A 17,363-nucleotide genomic window follows, 5' to 3' on the forward strand; every position below is an offset into this window, starting at 1 on the left:
CTTTGGAGCATTCAAATTGAGAATGCACTTGAATTTTAGGATCCTCAACAGGCAAAAAAAGATGTAGGCTCATTAAATCTATTGGCAGATTTCTTTTAACGCTCCTCTACTTTGCTAAGAAGGCTATCATATGTGAACAAGAAACTTAATGCATGCAGGGAGGAACAGAAAAATACTGGCTCTAGTAATGGAGATTGTTGCAGAACATAATTGAACACTGACTGCAGCAAAGTTAAAAGGAGACTTGCATTACAATGACATAAAATCTTTATTTTTTCCCCCTAACCTCTGATTTGAGCTCTGACTAAGAGCAGGTGCTGCACAATAGCTTTATTTCAACAACCCATTGTAGCTGAAGGAGTAGATGCAGTTGTGCTGAATCCAGCAAAATTGAAAATTACTTTGGGGGGACAGGAGGAATGCAAATGTTTTAAGATAGAAAATCTTCATTCATCTACAGAAGGAAGCATAAATTAGCACAGCCACATAATTGTGATTCTTCTTTATATTAAAGCAGTAATAAGAGTACTTGATAATTTGACATTACCTGTATATTTCAGTATCTTTTTAGTGATACTTTTGCTAAACTGCATGGCATTAAAGTTACTGAAAGTGAAGTTTAACAATTAAAAAATTAAACTAAGAAAATCCTCCGAGGCAATGTTTCCAAAACCTGAAAATGCCACTTTTTCAGTGTTCTTTTTTCAGTGGTCAATTTGTCTCTTCAGTAAGCCATGACCCTTCCCTCCAATAGTAATCTGTTAGGCATTTGACCTCTGTTCCTTGGTCCCTTTCTACCTGTGTAGAAGTTCCACAATGAAGAAATTGCAGTTAATGTTGAAGTTTACCATATTCTTACCACCTGAAGGCCTAAGTTTCCATTCGTTAATGCCAGTGTTGTACCACTGTAACACCACTGAAACCAACTGTGTTCTTGTACACAAACCATTAATTGTTCAGACTACTATCTCGTAGAATTTTTGTTGTTGTTGTTGTAAAGGTTGGATATTCTGATTTAGGCATTGCCAAGATCCATTCCTTTAGGTTTTCCTACACGGAAGACCAAATGAGTTTATGAAGAAACATCTTTTCTAGCTGCATGTTCGGTAAGCTTATTTCAGGAGAGCAAACTTTGKCCTCTTCAGGGACCTACTTGGAGGAATCCCGTAGGTTAGGGCCCTAGAAGGAAGGGGGGGTCAAGAGAGCTGGTTAATATTCAAGGATCACTTCCTCCAAGCTCAAGATTGGTGCATGCCTATGAGTAAGAAGTCAAGCAAAGGGGGCAGGAGACCTGCATGGATGAGCAAGCAGCTCCTGGCAAAACTCAAACAGAAGAAGGAAGTATACAGAATGTGGAAAGGGGGACAGGCAACTTGGGAGGAATATAGGAACGTTGTTAGAGTATGCAGGGATGCGACGAGGAAGGCTAAGGCCCGTTTGGAATTAAATCTGGCTAGAGATGTCAAGGACAGCAAGAAGGGCTTCTTCAAATACATCAGTAGCAAGAGGAAGACTAGGGAAAATGTGGGCCCTTTGCTGAATGGGGTGGGTGCCCTGGTGATGAAGGATGCAGAGAAGGCAGAGTTACTGAATGCCTTCTTTGCTTCAATCTTTACTGCTCAGGCCAGCCCTCAGGAACCCCAGACCCTGGAGGCAAGAGAGAAAGTCTGGAGAAAGGAAGACTTTCCCTTGGTGGAGGAGGAGTGGGTTAGAGATCATTTAAGCAAACTTGACACCCACAAATCCATGGGCCCTGATGGGATGCACCCACGAGTGCTGAGGGAGCTGGTGGATGTCATTGCTAGGCCACTCTCCATCATGTTAGAAAGGTCATGGAGAACAGGAGAGATGCCTGAGGACTGGAAGAAAGCCAATGTCACCCCAGTCTTCAAAAAGGGCAAGAAGGAGGACCCGGCAAACTACCGGCCAGTCAGCCTCACCTGCATCCCTGGAAAGGTGATGGAGCAACTCATCCTGGAGGCCATCTCCAAGCATGTGGAGGACAAGAAGGTGATCAGGAGTAGTCAGCATGGCTTCACCAAGGGGAAATCATGCCTAACCAATCTGATAGCCTTCTATGATGGAATGCCTGGCTGGGTAGATGAGGGGAGAGCAGTGGATGTTGTCTACCTTGACTTCAGCAAGGCTTTTGACACTGTCTCCCATAACATCCTCATAGACAAGCTCAGGAAGTGTGGGCTAGATCAGTGGACAGTGAGGTGGATTGAGAACTGGCTGAATGGCAGAGCTCAGAGGGTTGTGATCAGCGGTGCAGAGTCTAGTTGGAGGCCTGTAGCTGGTGGTGTCCCCCAGGGGTCAGTACTGGGTCCAGTCTTGTTCAACTTCTTCATCAATGAGCTGGATGAAGGGACAGAGCGCACCCTCAGCAAGTTTGCTGCTGATACAAAACTGGGAGGAGTGGCTGATACGCCAGAGGGCTGTGCTGCCATTCAGAGAGACCTGGACAGGCTGGAGAGGTGGGCGGAGAGGAACCTCATGATGTTCAACAAAGGCAAGTGCAGGGTCCTGCACCTAGGGAGGAATAACCCCCGGCATCAGTACAGGTTGGGGGTTGACCTGCTGGAAAGCAGCTCTGCCGAGAAGGACCTGGGAATGCTGGTGGACAACAATTTGACTGTGAGCCAGTAATGTGCCCTTGTGGCCAAGAAGGCCACTGGTATCCTGGGGTGCATCAGGAAGAGTGTTGCCAGCAGGCTGAGGAAGGTGATCCTCCCCCTCTACTCAGCCCTGGTGAGGCCACATCTGGAGTACTGTGTCCGGTTCTGGGCTCCCCAGTACAAGAGAGATATGGAACTACTGGAGAGAGTCCAGTGTAGGGCTACGAAGATGATGAAGGGAGTGGAGCATCTCTGCTATGAGGAAAGGCTGAGAGATCTGGGCCTGTTTAGCCTGGAGAAGAGAAGACTGAGAGGGGATCTTATCAATGTATACAAATATCTTAAGGGAGGGTGTCAAAAGGATGGGACCAGACTCTTTTCAGTGGTGCCCAGCAATAGGATGAGAGGCAATGGGCACAAACTGAAACACAGGAAGTTCCGTTTGAACATGAGGAAAAACTTCTTGACTGTGAGGGTGACAGAGCACTGGAACAGGTTGCCCAGAGAGGTTGTTGAGTCTCCATCCATTGAGATATTCAAAAGCAGATTGGACATGATCCTGGGCAATGTGCTCTAGGTGACCCTGCTTGAATAGAGAGGTTGGACTAGATGATTTCCAGAGGTCCCTTCCAACCTCAACCATTCTGTGATTCTGTGATTAAATGCCCCCCAATATTTTCTTCTGGATATCCCAGTCCTTTTATTGTTGTAGCTACTGCAGTTTCCTCTGTCTGGTGGCTGGAGAAGGGATTCTGATATTTGCATTTATATTACTTCTGTCTTTAAAACTGTATCAACCTTCGATAAGCTTTGTTAAGCTTTGTTACTTTATTAACTAGAAGTGCACTAGTCAGAAATGTACTTCCTCCTTTGTGAAATACATAAGTCCACATTAGGAATCTCACTGTCTGGGAAATTTTTGACAGTTGATCTCTCATGTGCATATATACCCCCTTAAGACACATTTTGCTTCTCTCATTTTTTTAGGAAAAAAGTTGTTTTAAATGTTGGTGCTCTAGAGAGTTTCCAAATTTCTAAAGTGTAGGTCTCTGGATAAGAGCATCTGCCAACATACTTTCTCAAAATGAAGGTGTGATTGTGCAGCAGATCAGGTTTAATCATGTATTATCAAGAGCAGAGTCCAGGTCCTAGAGGAGGTGTTCTAATCACCGACATATGCTAAAGCCTATGCTCTTGTATCTTTGTTACCCCTGGTTTCTGGGTATAGTTAACACAAGAATGTTAGCACATGCTTTAATCACAGCTTAATTTTGATGTGTTATTGTATGCCATATAATTTCTCTATCATTTGCAATTGATTTATAAATAAAATAATGTATTCTCTCTCTGCTGACCACTTAATCTCAGTCTGGGACTTTACAGTCAAATGGAGTTCTTTTGTGCTTTCTGCTCACTAATAAAGGTTTTGTGGACTAATTTGTGTCCTTGCTGAACCTTGTATAAATTCATAATTTTCAACATTGAGTTATTTTGTGGAGGCAGAGCTTATTTAAAATATTTTGCACAGCTGCACATTTTAATTCCATAGCAATAACAATGTTAACTCTGTTCTGGATAGAATATATCCATGTATAGACACCTATAGCACAAAGGCTTTGATAAAACTGTTTGTTGCTAGAAGGAAGAGTGTGAAATGTGTTCCCAGTGTTTGAAAGTATTTAGAAACAGGGAAAAGTGTCCTTACTTCCCCCACAAAAGTTGTGAAGTAAAAGAAGGCAAAAGAAGCAAATAAGCAAACTTTGCTTTGATGAAGTGAACAAAGGGTAGAAGCAATCATCAGACCTTAGGTTTACAGTGATAAGCTCAGGACTGATGGATAGACTGTAAATATAAATCTTATCTCAGCTCTGGCAAAATGAACAGGTCTCCAGTCCATTGGTTCCCAAAATAAGACATGTGGAAAATTGCTGATCTGTGAAACTCCATTAAGAGCTCTAAAGGACCATGTAAAACATAAAGAATTATGAATTTGTTAGTAAAAAGTTTGGTATTGGTGATCTGAGATGTGTTAAGGATTGGTGGTGTTTGGTTGGTGCAAAGCTTTTTTATTAGATCTTAATTTGTCATTTGTCAGAAAATTATTATTTGTTTAAGACTTGTGGATTTTTGGCTCTTCTTCCTTTTGAGTTGTAGTTGAAAGAGTGCTGCATTTCTTTCCTGGCAATACATAATATCAGTGTGAATAAGTAGTGTCTTTTTTTGTATGAGTAAAGATAATTTACAAATCTTAAATTTTGTGTTTTTGTCTTGTTTCAAAATACTGTCTCTGTATCTAAGAAAAGGATGAGTACTTGTCTAAGGTTTTATCTTCAACATGCTGGCTGGATTTGGTGTTTTATAACTTTTCCTTTATTACAAGAGTGGAGAAAATTACAGAACATTTACTGCTCAGGACAGCGGAGAAGATGTAATATGCCAATTAAGAAATTCAAGATAAATGTTTCTTGGAGAAATTTAATTTTGCTTCTTTGCTTATGCCTGTGAAAATAAAGCGTCTTTCTATATGAAATAGTGCAATGCAGAGTAATGTGGATTTTCTGTGTATGTTAAGTGTACTGTGATCCACAGCCTATGATGAAAGCTTGATTTAATTTTGTGGCAAAACTTTTTCTCCAATCTTCATGTTAGATTCTTTGAGAGTCTTGAATACATTAAAATGAGGGTTATATGAGAATGAATAATTTAATGTTTTGTATATATAATATATTATTTATTTTATTATAACTTAAAATTTTGCATTCAAGTTTGCTGCAAAATTTTGAGCCACGGCTACATAACTTCTTCGTAGCAGAATCAGTCAGGAAAATTCTGAGAATTTTTATCAATGGAAATGGAACAATTCCAGATTTGGGTAAAGTATGGAAGCAATTTGTGTTGGAAAAGCAGGAATCTAAGTACTGAGCTGGATAATGCATAAAACAATGATTTTAGGTTCAGGCAGAAATTGATTTATGCTAAACGCCTGCTTGGGACTTTTTTGTTTTAGTGATACAGGTGTGAAACATTGAAATTTAAACTTTGAATTTAAAATGCAGTTAAGAAAAGATGTGTTTTAAAACAGATTTTATGAGACTTCTGCTTACATAGGTCCTGCGTATACTGGTAGCATATTTGAATAAACTGAACAAATGCGTGGATAGAGAAATATTAATTCTTGTTTAGAGTATCATGTGCAGTCTACCATGAAACAGGAAAGTGATATTTTGGAGATCTCTCTATTCATTGTAAGTGGTATCCATATTGTAATTATTTTTTCAGTTTGAAAGTAAAAGGATATTTCTTTTCATCTTATCTATCATTACATAATAGAAAATTTTCAGGCCAAATCAAGTCTTATGCTTGCTTAGTGTTGCTTGTTCAGGAGTGAATGAGAGAATAATATGAACACAAATTGATGTAGGAATCATGATTCTTCAAAAGTCTTCAAACTTTTATGCCTGTAAACTACCTCTATTAATATTGGATTAATGTAATTTATTACATACAATTTACTATAAATAATTTTTCAGACTCATTAATGGCTGTGTTGACTTATTTGTTATTTTTTGGTAAAGTTCTGGATAAAATTTGAGATTGCATGTCACATAGAAATGCTTTATAATATAAATCCTTGCAGATTCAAAGAAAAGAAAGAGAATATAAAGGGCTGGAATCATACCTTGCTTGTGTCGCCATCTTTTTGTCGATTTTGTGATTACATGGTTCTTATTTGTGATATTCTAATAATTGGGATTGTAATCTTTTGTTTGCACCATATGCTGTTGCAATTACATCTTTTTTACCACTTGAGGTCAGCAGCTGCCGAGAAAAGGAAGACGTAAACAGTCTTGCCTTATTGCAATCCATTTTCACTTATTTTATTTAGAATATTTAAAAATGAATACATTCTTCATACCCATACATACCTTTTGCAAAACCAGAGGATTTCTTTTGAATGAACAGCAGCTGCAGCAAAAAGTATTCCTTGTGAGTTATTGTAGTGTGAATAGCTTTAGGTGTGTTTATTGGCTTCCCAAGTAGCGCTGGTAATCATTGTTGCAAAGAATGGGCTTTTGTTCAGAGTGATGGTGACAGGGTTTCAGTCTTTTATCTTTGTGTTAATGATAAATTAGTGAGAATAAATCAGAATGGAACAATTTGCTGCAGGGAGTAGTTTGGAATCCACAAATGGCAGATTTCCTTCCTTTTGTTTGCAACAGTAATCAATGCTCTGTCAGGATGTGGGGAAGATGTTGCTCAAAAGTGATTTTTTTCCCCCTTCAACCTTTGCTTAAACAAACAAAGAAGGTGGAAAGGAGTAGCTTAGTGTCAAGGTTACTGAACTAGGATTTGGGCAGCAAGGTTTTAGTTCTTGGCTCTGCCATAGGCTTACTGTTGGCTAATCACTTTTTCGGCTTGAGTCTCAGTTTCTCATATGTAGCTTAAAAAAAGATATTCACCTTTTTTGTGAAGTTTTAAGAGAGTTATGCTTTGTCATGGAATTTTTTGATACACTGTTTTAACAGTGGGAATGTCAACAGTAGCATCAGTGCTGATTTTTGGTGCTGATGCCAAATGCTTCCTTCTCTGAAATTCATCATGTTGTTTCTTTTGAAACATCCATTATTCCTTTCCTAGATACTTGTTTAATGTCACTAGTAAACATATCCTGCATTTTAAAAGTGATTGCATTTCAATAGTTTGAGGTTATCTCCATGCATTCTTGGCACCAACTGATATTCCTATCAAACCTTTTATCCAAAAATCCCACTGCACTAGACAAATTTAACAAATTTTGATAAAAACAAGGATCAATTCACTGATCACCAAAATGCAGCAGGAAAGATGTAGGTTAAGTATTAGGAAATACTTCATAGCTATAACAGTGATTAAGACAAAAGAACAAACTGTCAAATGAAATTGGGTAATTGCCATTACTAGAGATTTTCCAGGGTATGAGTATGCATCCATTTAGCAGGGTCAGTTTTGGCACAATTCAGAATTTGGACTGAATGACTTATTATATGCATGTTTTATACCAAATGCTTTTTAAAATTTCTTCCAACTTTACCTTAAATAGGGAAAAGAAGCAGGAGTGTCAGCAAAAATGAGTAAAACGGATTTCCTTTTCTCTTAACGTGTGCCAAGACTATATGAAAGAAGAAACCAGTCACAGTGAGAGAGAATAAAGCTCAGATTGATGTGACCTTTATTATTTTATCAGTATCTTTCAGCACAGTTGCAGAGTTACAGGATTGCAGAGAACAGAGCTAGAGTATAAAATAACATGATTAAATAGAACAGGAGCCAAGCAGTCAGCAGGAGGTGGTTGGAATTGGGCAGTGAAGGATGGATGAAGGGTTTGCATTGGTCAAAGCCTTTATGATTCAGCCACCATAGTTGCAAATTCTGGAGAAGAGAAAAATTATTTTAAAATATTAAAAATAAAAGTAAACAAGGAGCAAGCATATTATAATGATTACAGAGTCACTGATGTAGCAGGAACATCACAGTAGCAGAACAACAAAGAAATCCAAGTTAAAGGGAAAGTATGATTTAGGAAATCTTACACTGGAGTGAAAGGATTTTTTGAGGTTAAAGAAGAAATTCTATACATGGCAGACCATCAAGACTGTCCACCATTGTTCATCTGAAGAACTTGATTAGTTCCCTGTTTTTCCTTTTTAAATCTCAATGGGATGAACTCAAGAACTAGAAATTAAATTTTGTAGTGAAATAGGATTTCCTTTACATTAGAGTTTGGTGAAGAGACTCATTAATGAGTCTCTCAGAGTATCTGTGTCCTTATATTATGAATATATTGCATTTAAACTTGATTTTATAAAGGCAAATTGACTGAAAATGACAGATTACAAAAACAGAAGGTTGATACTCTCTCTGCTGTAAAAATCTGCACAGCAATCTTGACCATATTGATGGTAATGACAAAAATTCCTTTGATTTCAGAGGGCCAGGATTTTACCTTCTAACTTTTATTAGTGCTACATCCATAATACTTACATAAACATATGTATTTGCAGTTTGGGGTTACTCTGTGCTTTGGTATATAGTGTGTCTTTCAGCAGGATGATAAAGCGTAGGGAAGGCACATCTGTATCTCAGTGAGTAGCTGCTTGGCATACTGCACTCTGAATACTACATTGCCCAAGGAAGTTATAATTCCTAACTCTGTCTAGTCTTGGAGTAGTCACCCGTGAGAATACCTTCCACAGTTGTGTGTGCCTCAGAGCATTAAAAATGACAAAACTGGAGGGATTCCCAAGAAGGGCAACAAAAATGATAAAAGGATTAGAGGATGAATAGAGAGAGTGGTTTATGGGTTTAACATAATCAGCTGACAGGAAAATGACAAAAGGAGGACGTAGTCATCTGTAAAGACTTGAGAAAATTATTGAAGTTTGACATAAAGAGGAGTAATGTCTTGCAACCAAAAAAACCCAGTAGCTATAAATCAGGCATTTGTAAGAGAATTCTGATGTTCAACTGAAAAATGCTTGACTCAAAAAAGTGAGATTGTTACCCTACTGACTAATATGGTAGATGTGTGCAAAAAACATTTTGCCAAACCCTGACAAACCAGACTGAGAAATAAAAATTCCAGAGGGTTTAAATTAAAACCATGTTTGTTCATCATTTTGAAAGATGTAAATCCAAATCAGGATTAGTGATGCAGAATACTTAACACAAAACATGTGTAAATCCTGGACATGGTGAGTACATAAATTGAACGTGTTGCAAACTGAATTTAAGAGATGAAGTAAAGCACTTGTGTTAGGAATCAAGAGTATTCTGGGCAGAGAAGGAAAAAGACTATGATTATCAAATGACTGTGAATAAATCCTACAGAGCAGAAACTCAAATGCCAAATGGATAAAACCTTTCTAAAAGTGAAAAACAACTCTGCATATTCTGTTAGAACATGTTGTTATACTTGCTTCAGCTTAACTGAATCCTTTTTATAACAAGTTTTGTCTGTGAAATATACTTGGGAAAGGTTATTCATATTTGCAGCCATAATATTATATATTATGATAGTGATATTATTACTGTATTGGCAATATATTTCAGGGGTACTTCCTGATATCAGACAAACTATAAAATGGCCTGTCATGAATAACCGCTATACACATTATACTTTTTCCAGTATTTTCAATGTGCATGACAGATTTAGATATTTCAAATACGTATGAAGTGAATAGCTTTGTAAAATTTGTTCGCTGTTTGTCTTCATATAAAGGTTAGCCCAACTGCAGATGGCTTGTGGGAATATTGTTACAAACTTTACTGATATATGAAAAGCTTCTGATATAAAAAACACTATATTACTGCCTGTCTATTGGTCATTCTTATAAATGTTTATTGCCTCTGAATCACCTGTTAGTGAAATAATCCTTTTGATTGATTGCATCCTTTTTTTCAGTTGTAATTCCCCTTCCAAACTAAACTAAGTTACATCTTCCTTTGCACAAACTATAGTTTCCAGTTACAAGGATTTGGGCTGTTTTGGCATCTAAAATAATTTACTAGCTGTCTTACATCAAAGCTCTGACTTAAAAGGAGAGGATTATTTCATTGTGCTTAGTATAGCTTACTAGCATATTTCAGCCTAATGCATACCTTGTAGTATTTTACTGAAACGCCAAATATAATTACAAAGAATATGTTGTAGGCTAGTGATTTCTCTCATCAGATTTTGTTTTCTACGTTATCTCCTACAATAGCAAATCTATTTTGGAAACTTTGTAAATAATGATTTACACTAATCTATTTTATAAGATACAAAAGCAAAAAGAGGGATAAGAGAAGAAGGACTTCCAAAAGATTTTTCATTTTTATCATGACTTTTACTCATTTTGCATCCTCTAGGGGATTACTGAAAAAGTATCTGATGTCATGTTGGCTGCCGTAAGCTTACTTACCTGAATCAAGTTTTCTTCCAAAAATCTTGCCCATTAATATTCCACTAATTTTAATGGGAATAAGAAGGACCAATACAATAAAGCATGTGAAAGTATCTCAAATAAAGACACCCTCCTAGGTTCAATAATGCTGCTAAAGTTCAGCAGGAACTTCCCTGGATGCTTCACAATTTCTCATCTGCCACTGCTATATCATCATGTTCTGAGAACTTAAGAAGCTTTAGATTAGAAATAGGATCATAGTAACTGGTATGCCAGTGTGCTATAAACAGGCAATTTAGCTAATGTATCGCCTGACTAATATGTCAATGGATGATTTGGTATATCATTTCTTCAGCTTCTAAACTAGGAGACTGTTACTTAACCTCATTTTGCCTTTTATTCCCTTTATTTGGAGACATTTTTATAAATCTCATATCTCTGTGTTGCCTGATCTCTGGGATTTTTAGATGTTTTTAGATTTTAACCTACCATATGGCCTTTCAATATGGTGGAAACTTAGGAATCTGTCATTGTTTAATGATGTCTAGCTGATTTTGTACTCCGGCCACAAATGTCTGCTACTATCTCCTGCAATGGGGAAAGATTGAATTCAGAAATGCATCTCTTGGTGTCTCTTCCAGTGTGTTTCAGTGATACATTTCTCCCTTTCCCTCTTTTTTCCCTGTATGTGGGCTAATTTGATTCATCCTAAGGGATAATAGAAAACAGCAATATTTTTTTAGCAATGCTATGAGTGATGCTATGACCTGTATAAACACTAGCAGAAGCTGGATACACAGTTGTTGTAGAGAGGTTCCTTAGCAGACTGGATGTACTTTGAATTTTAAGAACTTGCTTGCTAAGTCATCTGAAGTCTTGCATTATTTTCCTATTTAACAATCAAGGAGAAATGCTGGTACTCAGCTTTTTTTTTTTTTTTTCCCCTTTTTTTCCCTATTGGGATTTATAGTAAATCTTGGCGTCCATGAACTCCCAGTGCCCTGATCCTCACTCTACTGAAATCAATAGATCAATTTAACTGATTTAAATATAAGTGGGATTGGGTACTTCCTCCTATGCTGTAGTGTGCCTTAACTAGGTTTGGGGTTTTGTAAACTCTTGCCCCCTCTAGTGTCGGAACTCGGCTCCTGTTTCCCATGAAGTTTGTAAGGTACAGGAAACGCAGCAAGACTTGACATTTCATTAAGTCCAAATTGTGCCCTTCAGAAGGTCACAGCCCTCAGTGAGAGTCTTAGGTTCACTCTATTCTTGCATGTAAGAATAACATTAGATTTTTACTATCAAAGCTTTTTTCCTTTAGTTACATACCATCAACGCCAATTTTACCATCACCATCCTTATCTCCTGCGGCCATAAGAGCCTTCGTTTCTTTGTCTGATAAGTCTCTGCCATTTGGATTAAAGCCCTTCAGTACAAACCTAGAGAAAAGGTGTGGAAAAAGGAAAGGTTTGTTCAGAACAGTTTCACTTTGTATTTATTTGTACCACTGTTTTGATGTTTGAAATGGAATCTAGGGTTGATCCTCTCCTCTGTTGTTGACCTTCTTTAACATTCAGGAAGAGTGGTCTACTCTGAAACTTCATTTGACTGAAGTACTATCAGTAAAGTATAGATCATTCGTGTGTTTCAGGCATCCTGCCATAAAAGCTACACCTAGTTACCTCCAACACACTTTAGGTTATACAACCAGCAAACAACTGATTATAGCACAAAAATACCAGTCAGAAGACTGAATTGTGTGCTATTATCTACAGCCTTTTATAAAAAGAAAATAGGAAATTAGACTCTCAAGGTAAGGTTATTTGAGAAGGATTTATCTTTACTTACTTTAATTCGTCCTCTTCGATGAAGCCACTTCGATCCTTATCAAGAATGCGGAAAACCTTCTTCACATCTTCTGGGCTCTTGTTTTTCAATCCCACCATCTCAAAAAACTTCTTGTAGTTGAAAGATTCAGCAGCTACAAGAAATGAAAATGCAGACAACTGTTTAGAAAAATTATTGAAACATATATACATAAACACACATACCCATAGTTTTCTTCCTTATTGCTGCATGTCCTACCCTGAAAGGCAAAACCACATTCTGAAGCTTAGCTGTGGTAGGAGCTAGACGTCCACACTGTAATAGCCCGTGCCCCAAAGACACTGTAATTTAAATGAACAAATGATGAGAGAGGTACTGTCTCCCTTTTGCGGATGAAGAGCTGAGCTACAGAGGGATGAGGGCACTTGCCCAAGGTCACACAGGAAGTCTGTGACAGAGTTGGGAACTAAAGTTTAACCTCCACCATCTCACTGCAGTGCCTTAACTGCAAGACTTTTTTTTTTTTTTTTGCCAAGTTAATGAAATGTTTTTTATGCTAAAAACATTCTTCTAAAGGTGAACCCTAGCTATTAGATTATATGTAACATTTCCTGACATTTCCACTCGTGAAAAAAAAACACTCTTGCTCGACCACGGAGCCTAACGTTGACGAGAACTGTTTTGGAGCACATGGGTATTTCAGTTCTGTTCCGTTTTTCCTGAAGGCTTACTAGAAATCAGTATTGCATTTCTACCGCTAAAGGTATGTGCAATAGTGGTTTGTAAGCTCGGACACTGCAATGGAGTGCTGTATGCTGCCTGTAAGACCTTGTGAGGCACAATTACCGGGGAGAAACAAGAGCCCTTGAAACTGGAGGGGAGATAAATTAGTTTACCTGCTCCACCTCTCCTGTCCTTTAATCGCACCCGCTTTTGTCCCCACCCACCTAGGCTTGTTAACGACTGTGATGTAGATTTGGAAAGGTGTTAGCGAAATCCAGTGCAGTGACCTCCAAGACGTGCTGTGGACTTTTTTTTTTTTTTTTTTCTCGATACCTCCTTATTCCCGCCGTAGCTTTTCCTATTACATAAAACTAAGACGACTCAGTCATTCGGGATCTGCTTGACTGAGTTCTGTCATTAGCTGCTGCTAATTGCATCTGCTCCGGGACTTCGAGATGGCCCTAGAACAATGGAAGCTAATGAGGAAAAAAGCTGCTGGATCGAGCAGAGCAGTTTGTTGGTCCCTTTGACTCTCGGGCTGCTGAGTTTCTTCGGGCTCAGCTGACTTTGCGCTTTTGTCTGTTTGGGAAGGTCATCGCACAGACAAGGAGAGAAAGAGGCTACTATCCCGGGTGGTGTGACCAGCCAGGTAGTTTTAGCGGGGTGTGGGTTGGGGTTTGGGGAGCGGGGAGTGTGCAACAGAGCACAATTTCTGACATTTCTCTGAGAGCAACCTTAATAATTATTTGAATGTCTCAGCATGGAGAGGGGTTTCCGTCAGTTTGGGGGTCGCGAATGAAGAAGGGTAAGAAATATCTGAAACCTGGAAGAGTCTGTTAGTGACTACTGCAGCCATTTGACCTGCAGAAAGCTTCTGTAGTCGAGCAGTGCACTAACTTGCTTTACTGTTGCCCCCTACTCCATTCCGAAAAACAAAAACCACTTGGGGGTTCCCCATAGGAAGAAAGATAAGAGCTGTTTCTTACTTCCTTGAAACGAGAAATAGTAGTTATGTAATACTTTAAACTGAATTTCGGGAGACTGGGAAGCTGCCGACGTCCACGGCTGATTACTCTATTTCACATCAGGACATAACCCACCCTGGGTTGCCTAGGGCTTTTCTCCCTTTGTACGTATCCCCTTGCTAGAAGCAAAGTCTGTCTGCAGTTACCGCTTGCTTTCCTTTAAAATGAATGAGCATTTAATCTCTCTAATGTACAGGGCAACTTTGCAGAGGATGCAGCCCTGCACTTGATAATCCCATCATGCTTTCGCTGCACTTCTGTACACATCCTCATTTGATATTTTATCTAGCTAGGTCCTCTAATCTTCCCTCAGCTGAAACAAATGCACTACTGTCCTATGCTGAGGAGAGGAAGGAGGTGGGGGGAAAGCACTCACCTGAAAAGGCTCCCACAGCCTTCTTGATATCCTCAGCGCTGAGCACGTCAGTCATAGCCATCCTGCAACTGTTTGAACAGGGAAGCAAGTGCGAAAAGATTAAAAAGTGCTTTCCTCATCATTTCTGCTCATATGACCAAAGCTGCAGTGCTGTGTGGGGATGGCACACCGGGAAAGGCTGGACCTGTGCCAGCTATATAGCTCTGTGTGGATGCGTGCCATGGACTTTCGCTCTCCGTTTTGCAAAGCACCAATCAGTCCACAGAAGCAGGCGTTCTGCTGAAGAGAGGGTGCGGGGATGTATTTGTGGGGACCGGGTTGGGGGGAGGATGCAAGTGGGGGTCAGCCACGGAAAGACTGGAGCCTAAGCCTTACTGGAGCAGTGCCAGAGTCTGTTGTAATACCGACTGGAGAAAGAGTTGTGCCAAGGTCAAGTTTTCAGGTGCAGTGGAAGGACTAGCGATGCAGAGCAGATCCTTTTCGTTTAGTAAGTCAGGATGAGCTTTACCAGTTATATTCGGTGATGAGTAAGGAACTGCAGCATATGCCAAGCTTCAAGAAGCTCTTGAGGTCAGGAAGCAAATGTAGTTTTTGAACATTTGCCTTAACATTCAAACACTTCAAACATCTCCCCCTTCTTCCTCCCCCCTCCCCTTCACACACATTCCTTTTAGACCTCATTTCTTTTGGGCCAGTCCATATTAAGCATCATCCTCGCTGAATTAATTAACACATCCCTGCGAATCCTACAGATCCCATTTGTAATGCACAATATGCTGCAGAATATTTCATGATATAATATGGTGAACGAGATGCGAGGTGATAGCACGCTTAGATGTAGTTCTTGTGCAATGGTAGGGTTCTTAGCCGGGACTGGGCACTTTCCGAAATTGTCAAAAGAGCCGCTAAAACATTTAGGAATTCTAATGTATTTTCTAGGTTTGTTTTCTCTAATAAGCTGTGCCCATTTTTCACATAAAATACGGCAAATAGTCCAACTTATTTTCAGAGTTTGGGCAGGAGCCATTAGGTTGAGATAGCCAACGTTAGGGCCCAGTAGTAGGGCAAATCTCTGCAGGAATATTGGCATCTCCAGGTAAAGAAAGGCGGGGGAGGGAAGCGCGGTGGCTGCAGAATCCCTACACTAGTATCAGCAGATGCAATCCGATGCCGCCGCTCCTTCCCGCTGACGCAATTGCACCGTTGTCCTGAGAGAGACTGTGGGAGAGCGGCCTTAGAAAAGGAGGAGGATGCGCAAAAAAACTCAATTCGCTCTTTCGGCAATTCTTCAGCGTTTCTTAAAAGTACGACCCTCCCCTCCTCCCCCCTTCTTCCCCGCGGCCCAAGTTCAGCTCTAACGGTTGAGTCATTAGTGTGCCACTGAGCGCAGAAGGACGGAGGAGGAGGTGACATTGGGGTCCTTTTCTTTTCTTTTTTCTTTGCGACTCTTCGCTGTGGGAGGGACTGCCGTTTTTCTCCCGTTGGAACTTTTTCTCCATGTTTCCGTATTTCCTGAAATACGGGAGAGGATTTGTTTTCTCCAAGGACAAACAACGGTGACGGATACGGGAGCCCACTCCATCTCTCCAGTTTGAACGTACTTTCCCTGATCTATAGCAAAAGAGGAGCTGTGCAGTAGGGTGTTTGCCCAAGATAAACTGCAACCCCACAAAAGAGCTTCGCTCGCTCTCCAACATAGATAGCTCTCGCTCAGCTGCTCCCCGCTGTTCCCCACAGCTTTTTCGGAGAGGGTAGGTGAGAGGGTGCAACGAAGACAGTACTCAGGTCCCTTGCTTCAGCGGAGTTCAGTTTGGAGAATGGAGCTGAAAAAGTACTCACTAACGTTGCCTCATGTAGCACAGGTTAAAATCCATCAATTTTTAGTCCATTTTACACTTAGTTGAAATGTAGTCCCGTCGATATACAACTACTTACAAGAAAAATCAATGTGCCTATTGCATAATCTTCTGTAATTGGTGTCTCATTTTTTCTTAAGTGGGCGAAGAGGGAAAAGTCCCTTCTTGTTTCCAATGGAGAAGTCACCAGTCTAAAATGACATTCATCTACTTTCCTTCTTCGCTAAATGCAGCAGTGGTGCAATCCGCAAAGGAGCTGGGCCTCATTCACCACAGTTTCTTTTCTTTCTTACAAACCTTTGCAAACTCATTGCTGAGCTTTACTCACACTTCGAGTCAAAGAGCCTCTTTTTATGTCCCTACAAACAGGAAAGTTCCTGACCATCAGCCAGTGAAGATGCTCTTGTTGCAGATGACTCGTATTTCGGTGTCAGCTCCGCTCTGCTGACAGCGCAGGAGCGCATTTGGAGGGCTGCCCTCGCGCGTAACTCAAGCCCGGTAGCTGGCAGAGGTGATGCACAGCATTGCCCGCTCTGCTGGCAGGCGTGAATCGAGTTAAACAGCCTCATGCCAAGCAAACCAGACAGATGCGCGTAGTTAGCTGGCGTTTCAGGCTCATTCGCTGCTCGTGTCTCAGGAATGGGAGCCCAGGAGCTCCCTCGAATCCCTAACGATGTCTCCCTCGCATCGCCTCTCCCGCCATCTCCCCCACACTTTCCTTCTTAATCGCATCTATCAGGCCGCTAAGGCCTAAACTTGCTGTGAAGATATAAAGTGATAGGAAATAGTTGCGAATGAGGCTTCAGATTAGGTGGAGTCATTTGTATGGTATAAATAACATTTCCCCTAGTTTCACGTCCCAGATTCAGAAATCGAGAGGCCGTACCGATTATAATCAGGAAACTGAAAGCAACGAGATGTAGGTTTGCGAAACAGGCAATTTGGATCAAAAGTGGATAGATTGCTGAGGCCCATCTGTAATCTCAGCAGTACCTCCGTTTTAAGGACAGCTAGCA

The 17,363-nt window shown here is 40.1% G+C and overlaps 1 protein-coding gene across 1 annotated transcript; it reads right to left on the minus strand.

Annotated features, from left to right (window-relative positions):
• Window positions 1-7,810: 7,810 nt before the first annotated feature.
• On the minus strand, window positions 7,811-15,014 carry PVALB (parvalbumin). Its single transcript, XM_026076929.1, has 5 exons — window positions 15,000-15,014; window positions 14,492-14,559; window positions 12,389-12,521; window positions 11,870-11,979; window positions 7,811-8,027 (listed from the first exon to the last, which is right to left on the minus strand). The coding sequence occupies exons 2-5, from the start codon at window positions 14,550-14,552 to the stop codon at window positions 7,999-8,001; spliced, it is 333 nt and encodes a 110-aa protein (XP_025932714.1). The 5' UTR covers window positions 14,553-14,559; window positions 15,000-15,014; the 3' UTR covers window positions 7,811-7,998.
• Between the last annotated feature and the right edge of the window lie 2,349 nt (window positions 15,015-17,363).

This window comes from Apteryx rowi, unplaced genomic scaffold (genome assembly GCF_003343035.1).
Source record: "Apteryx rowi isolate R43461 unplaced genomic scaffold, aptRow1 scaffold_443, whole genome shotgun sequence".
NCBI classification, from domain to species: domain Eukaryota; kingdom Metazoa; phylum Chordata; class Aves; order Apterygiformes; family Apterygidae; genus Apteryx; species Apteryx rowi.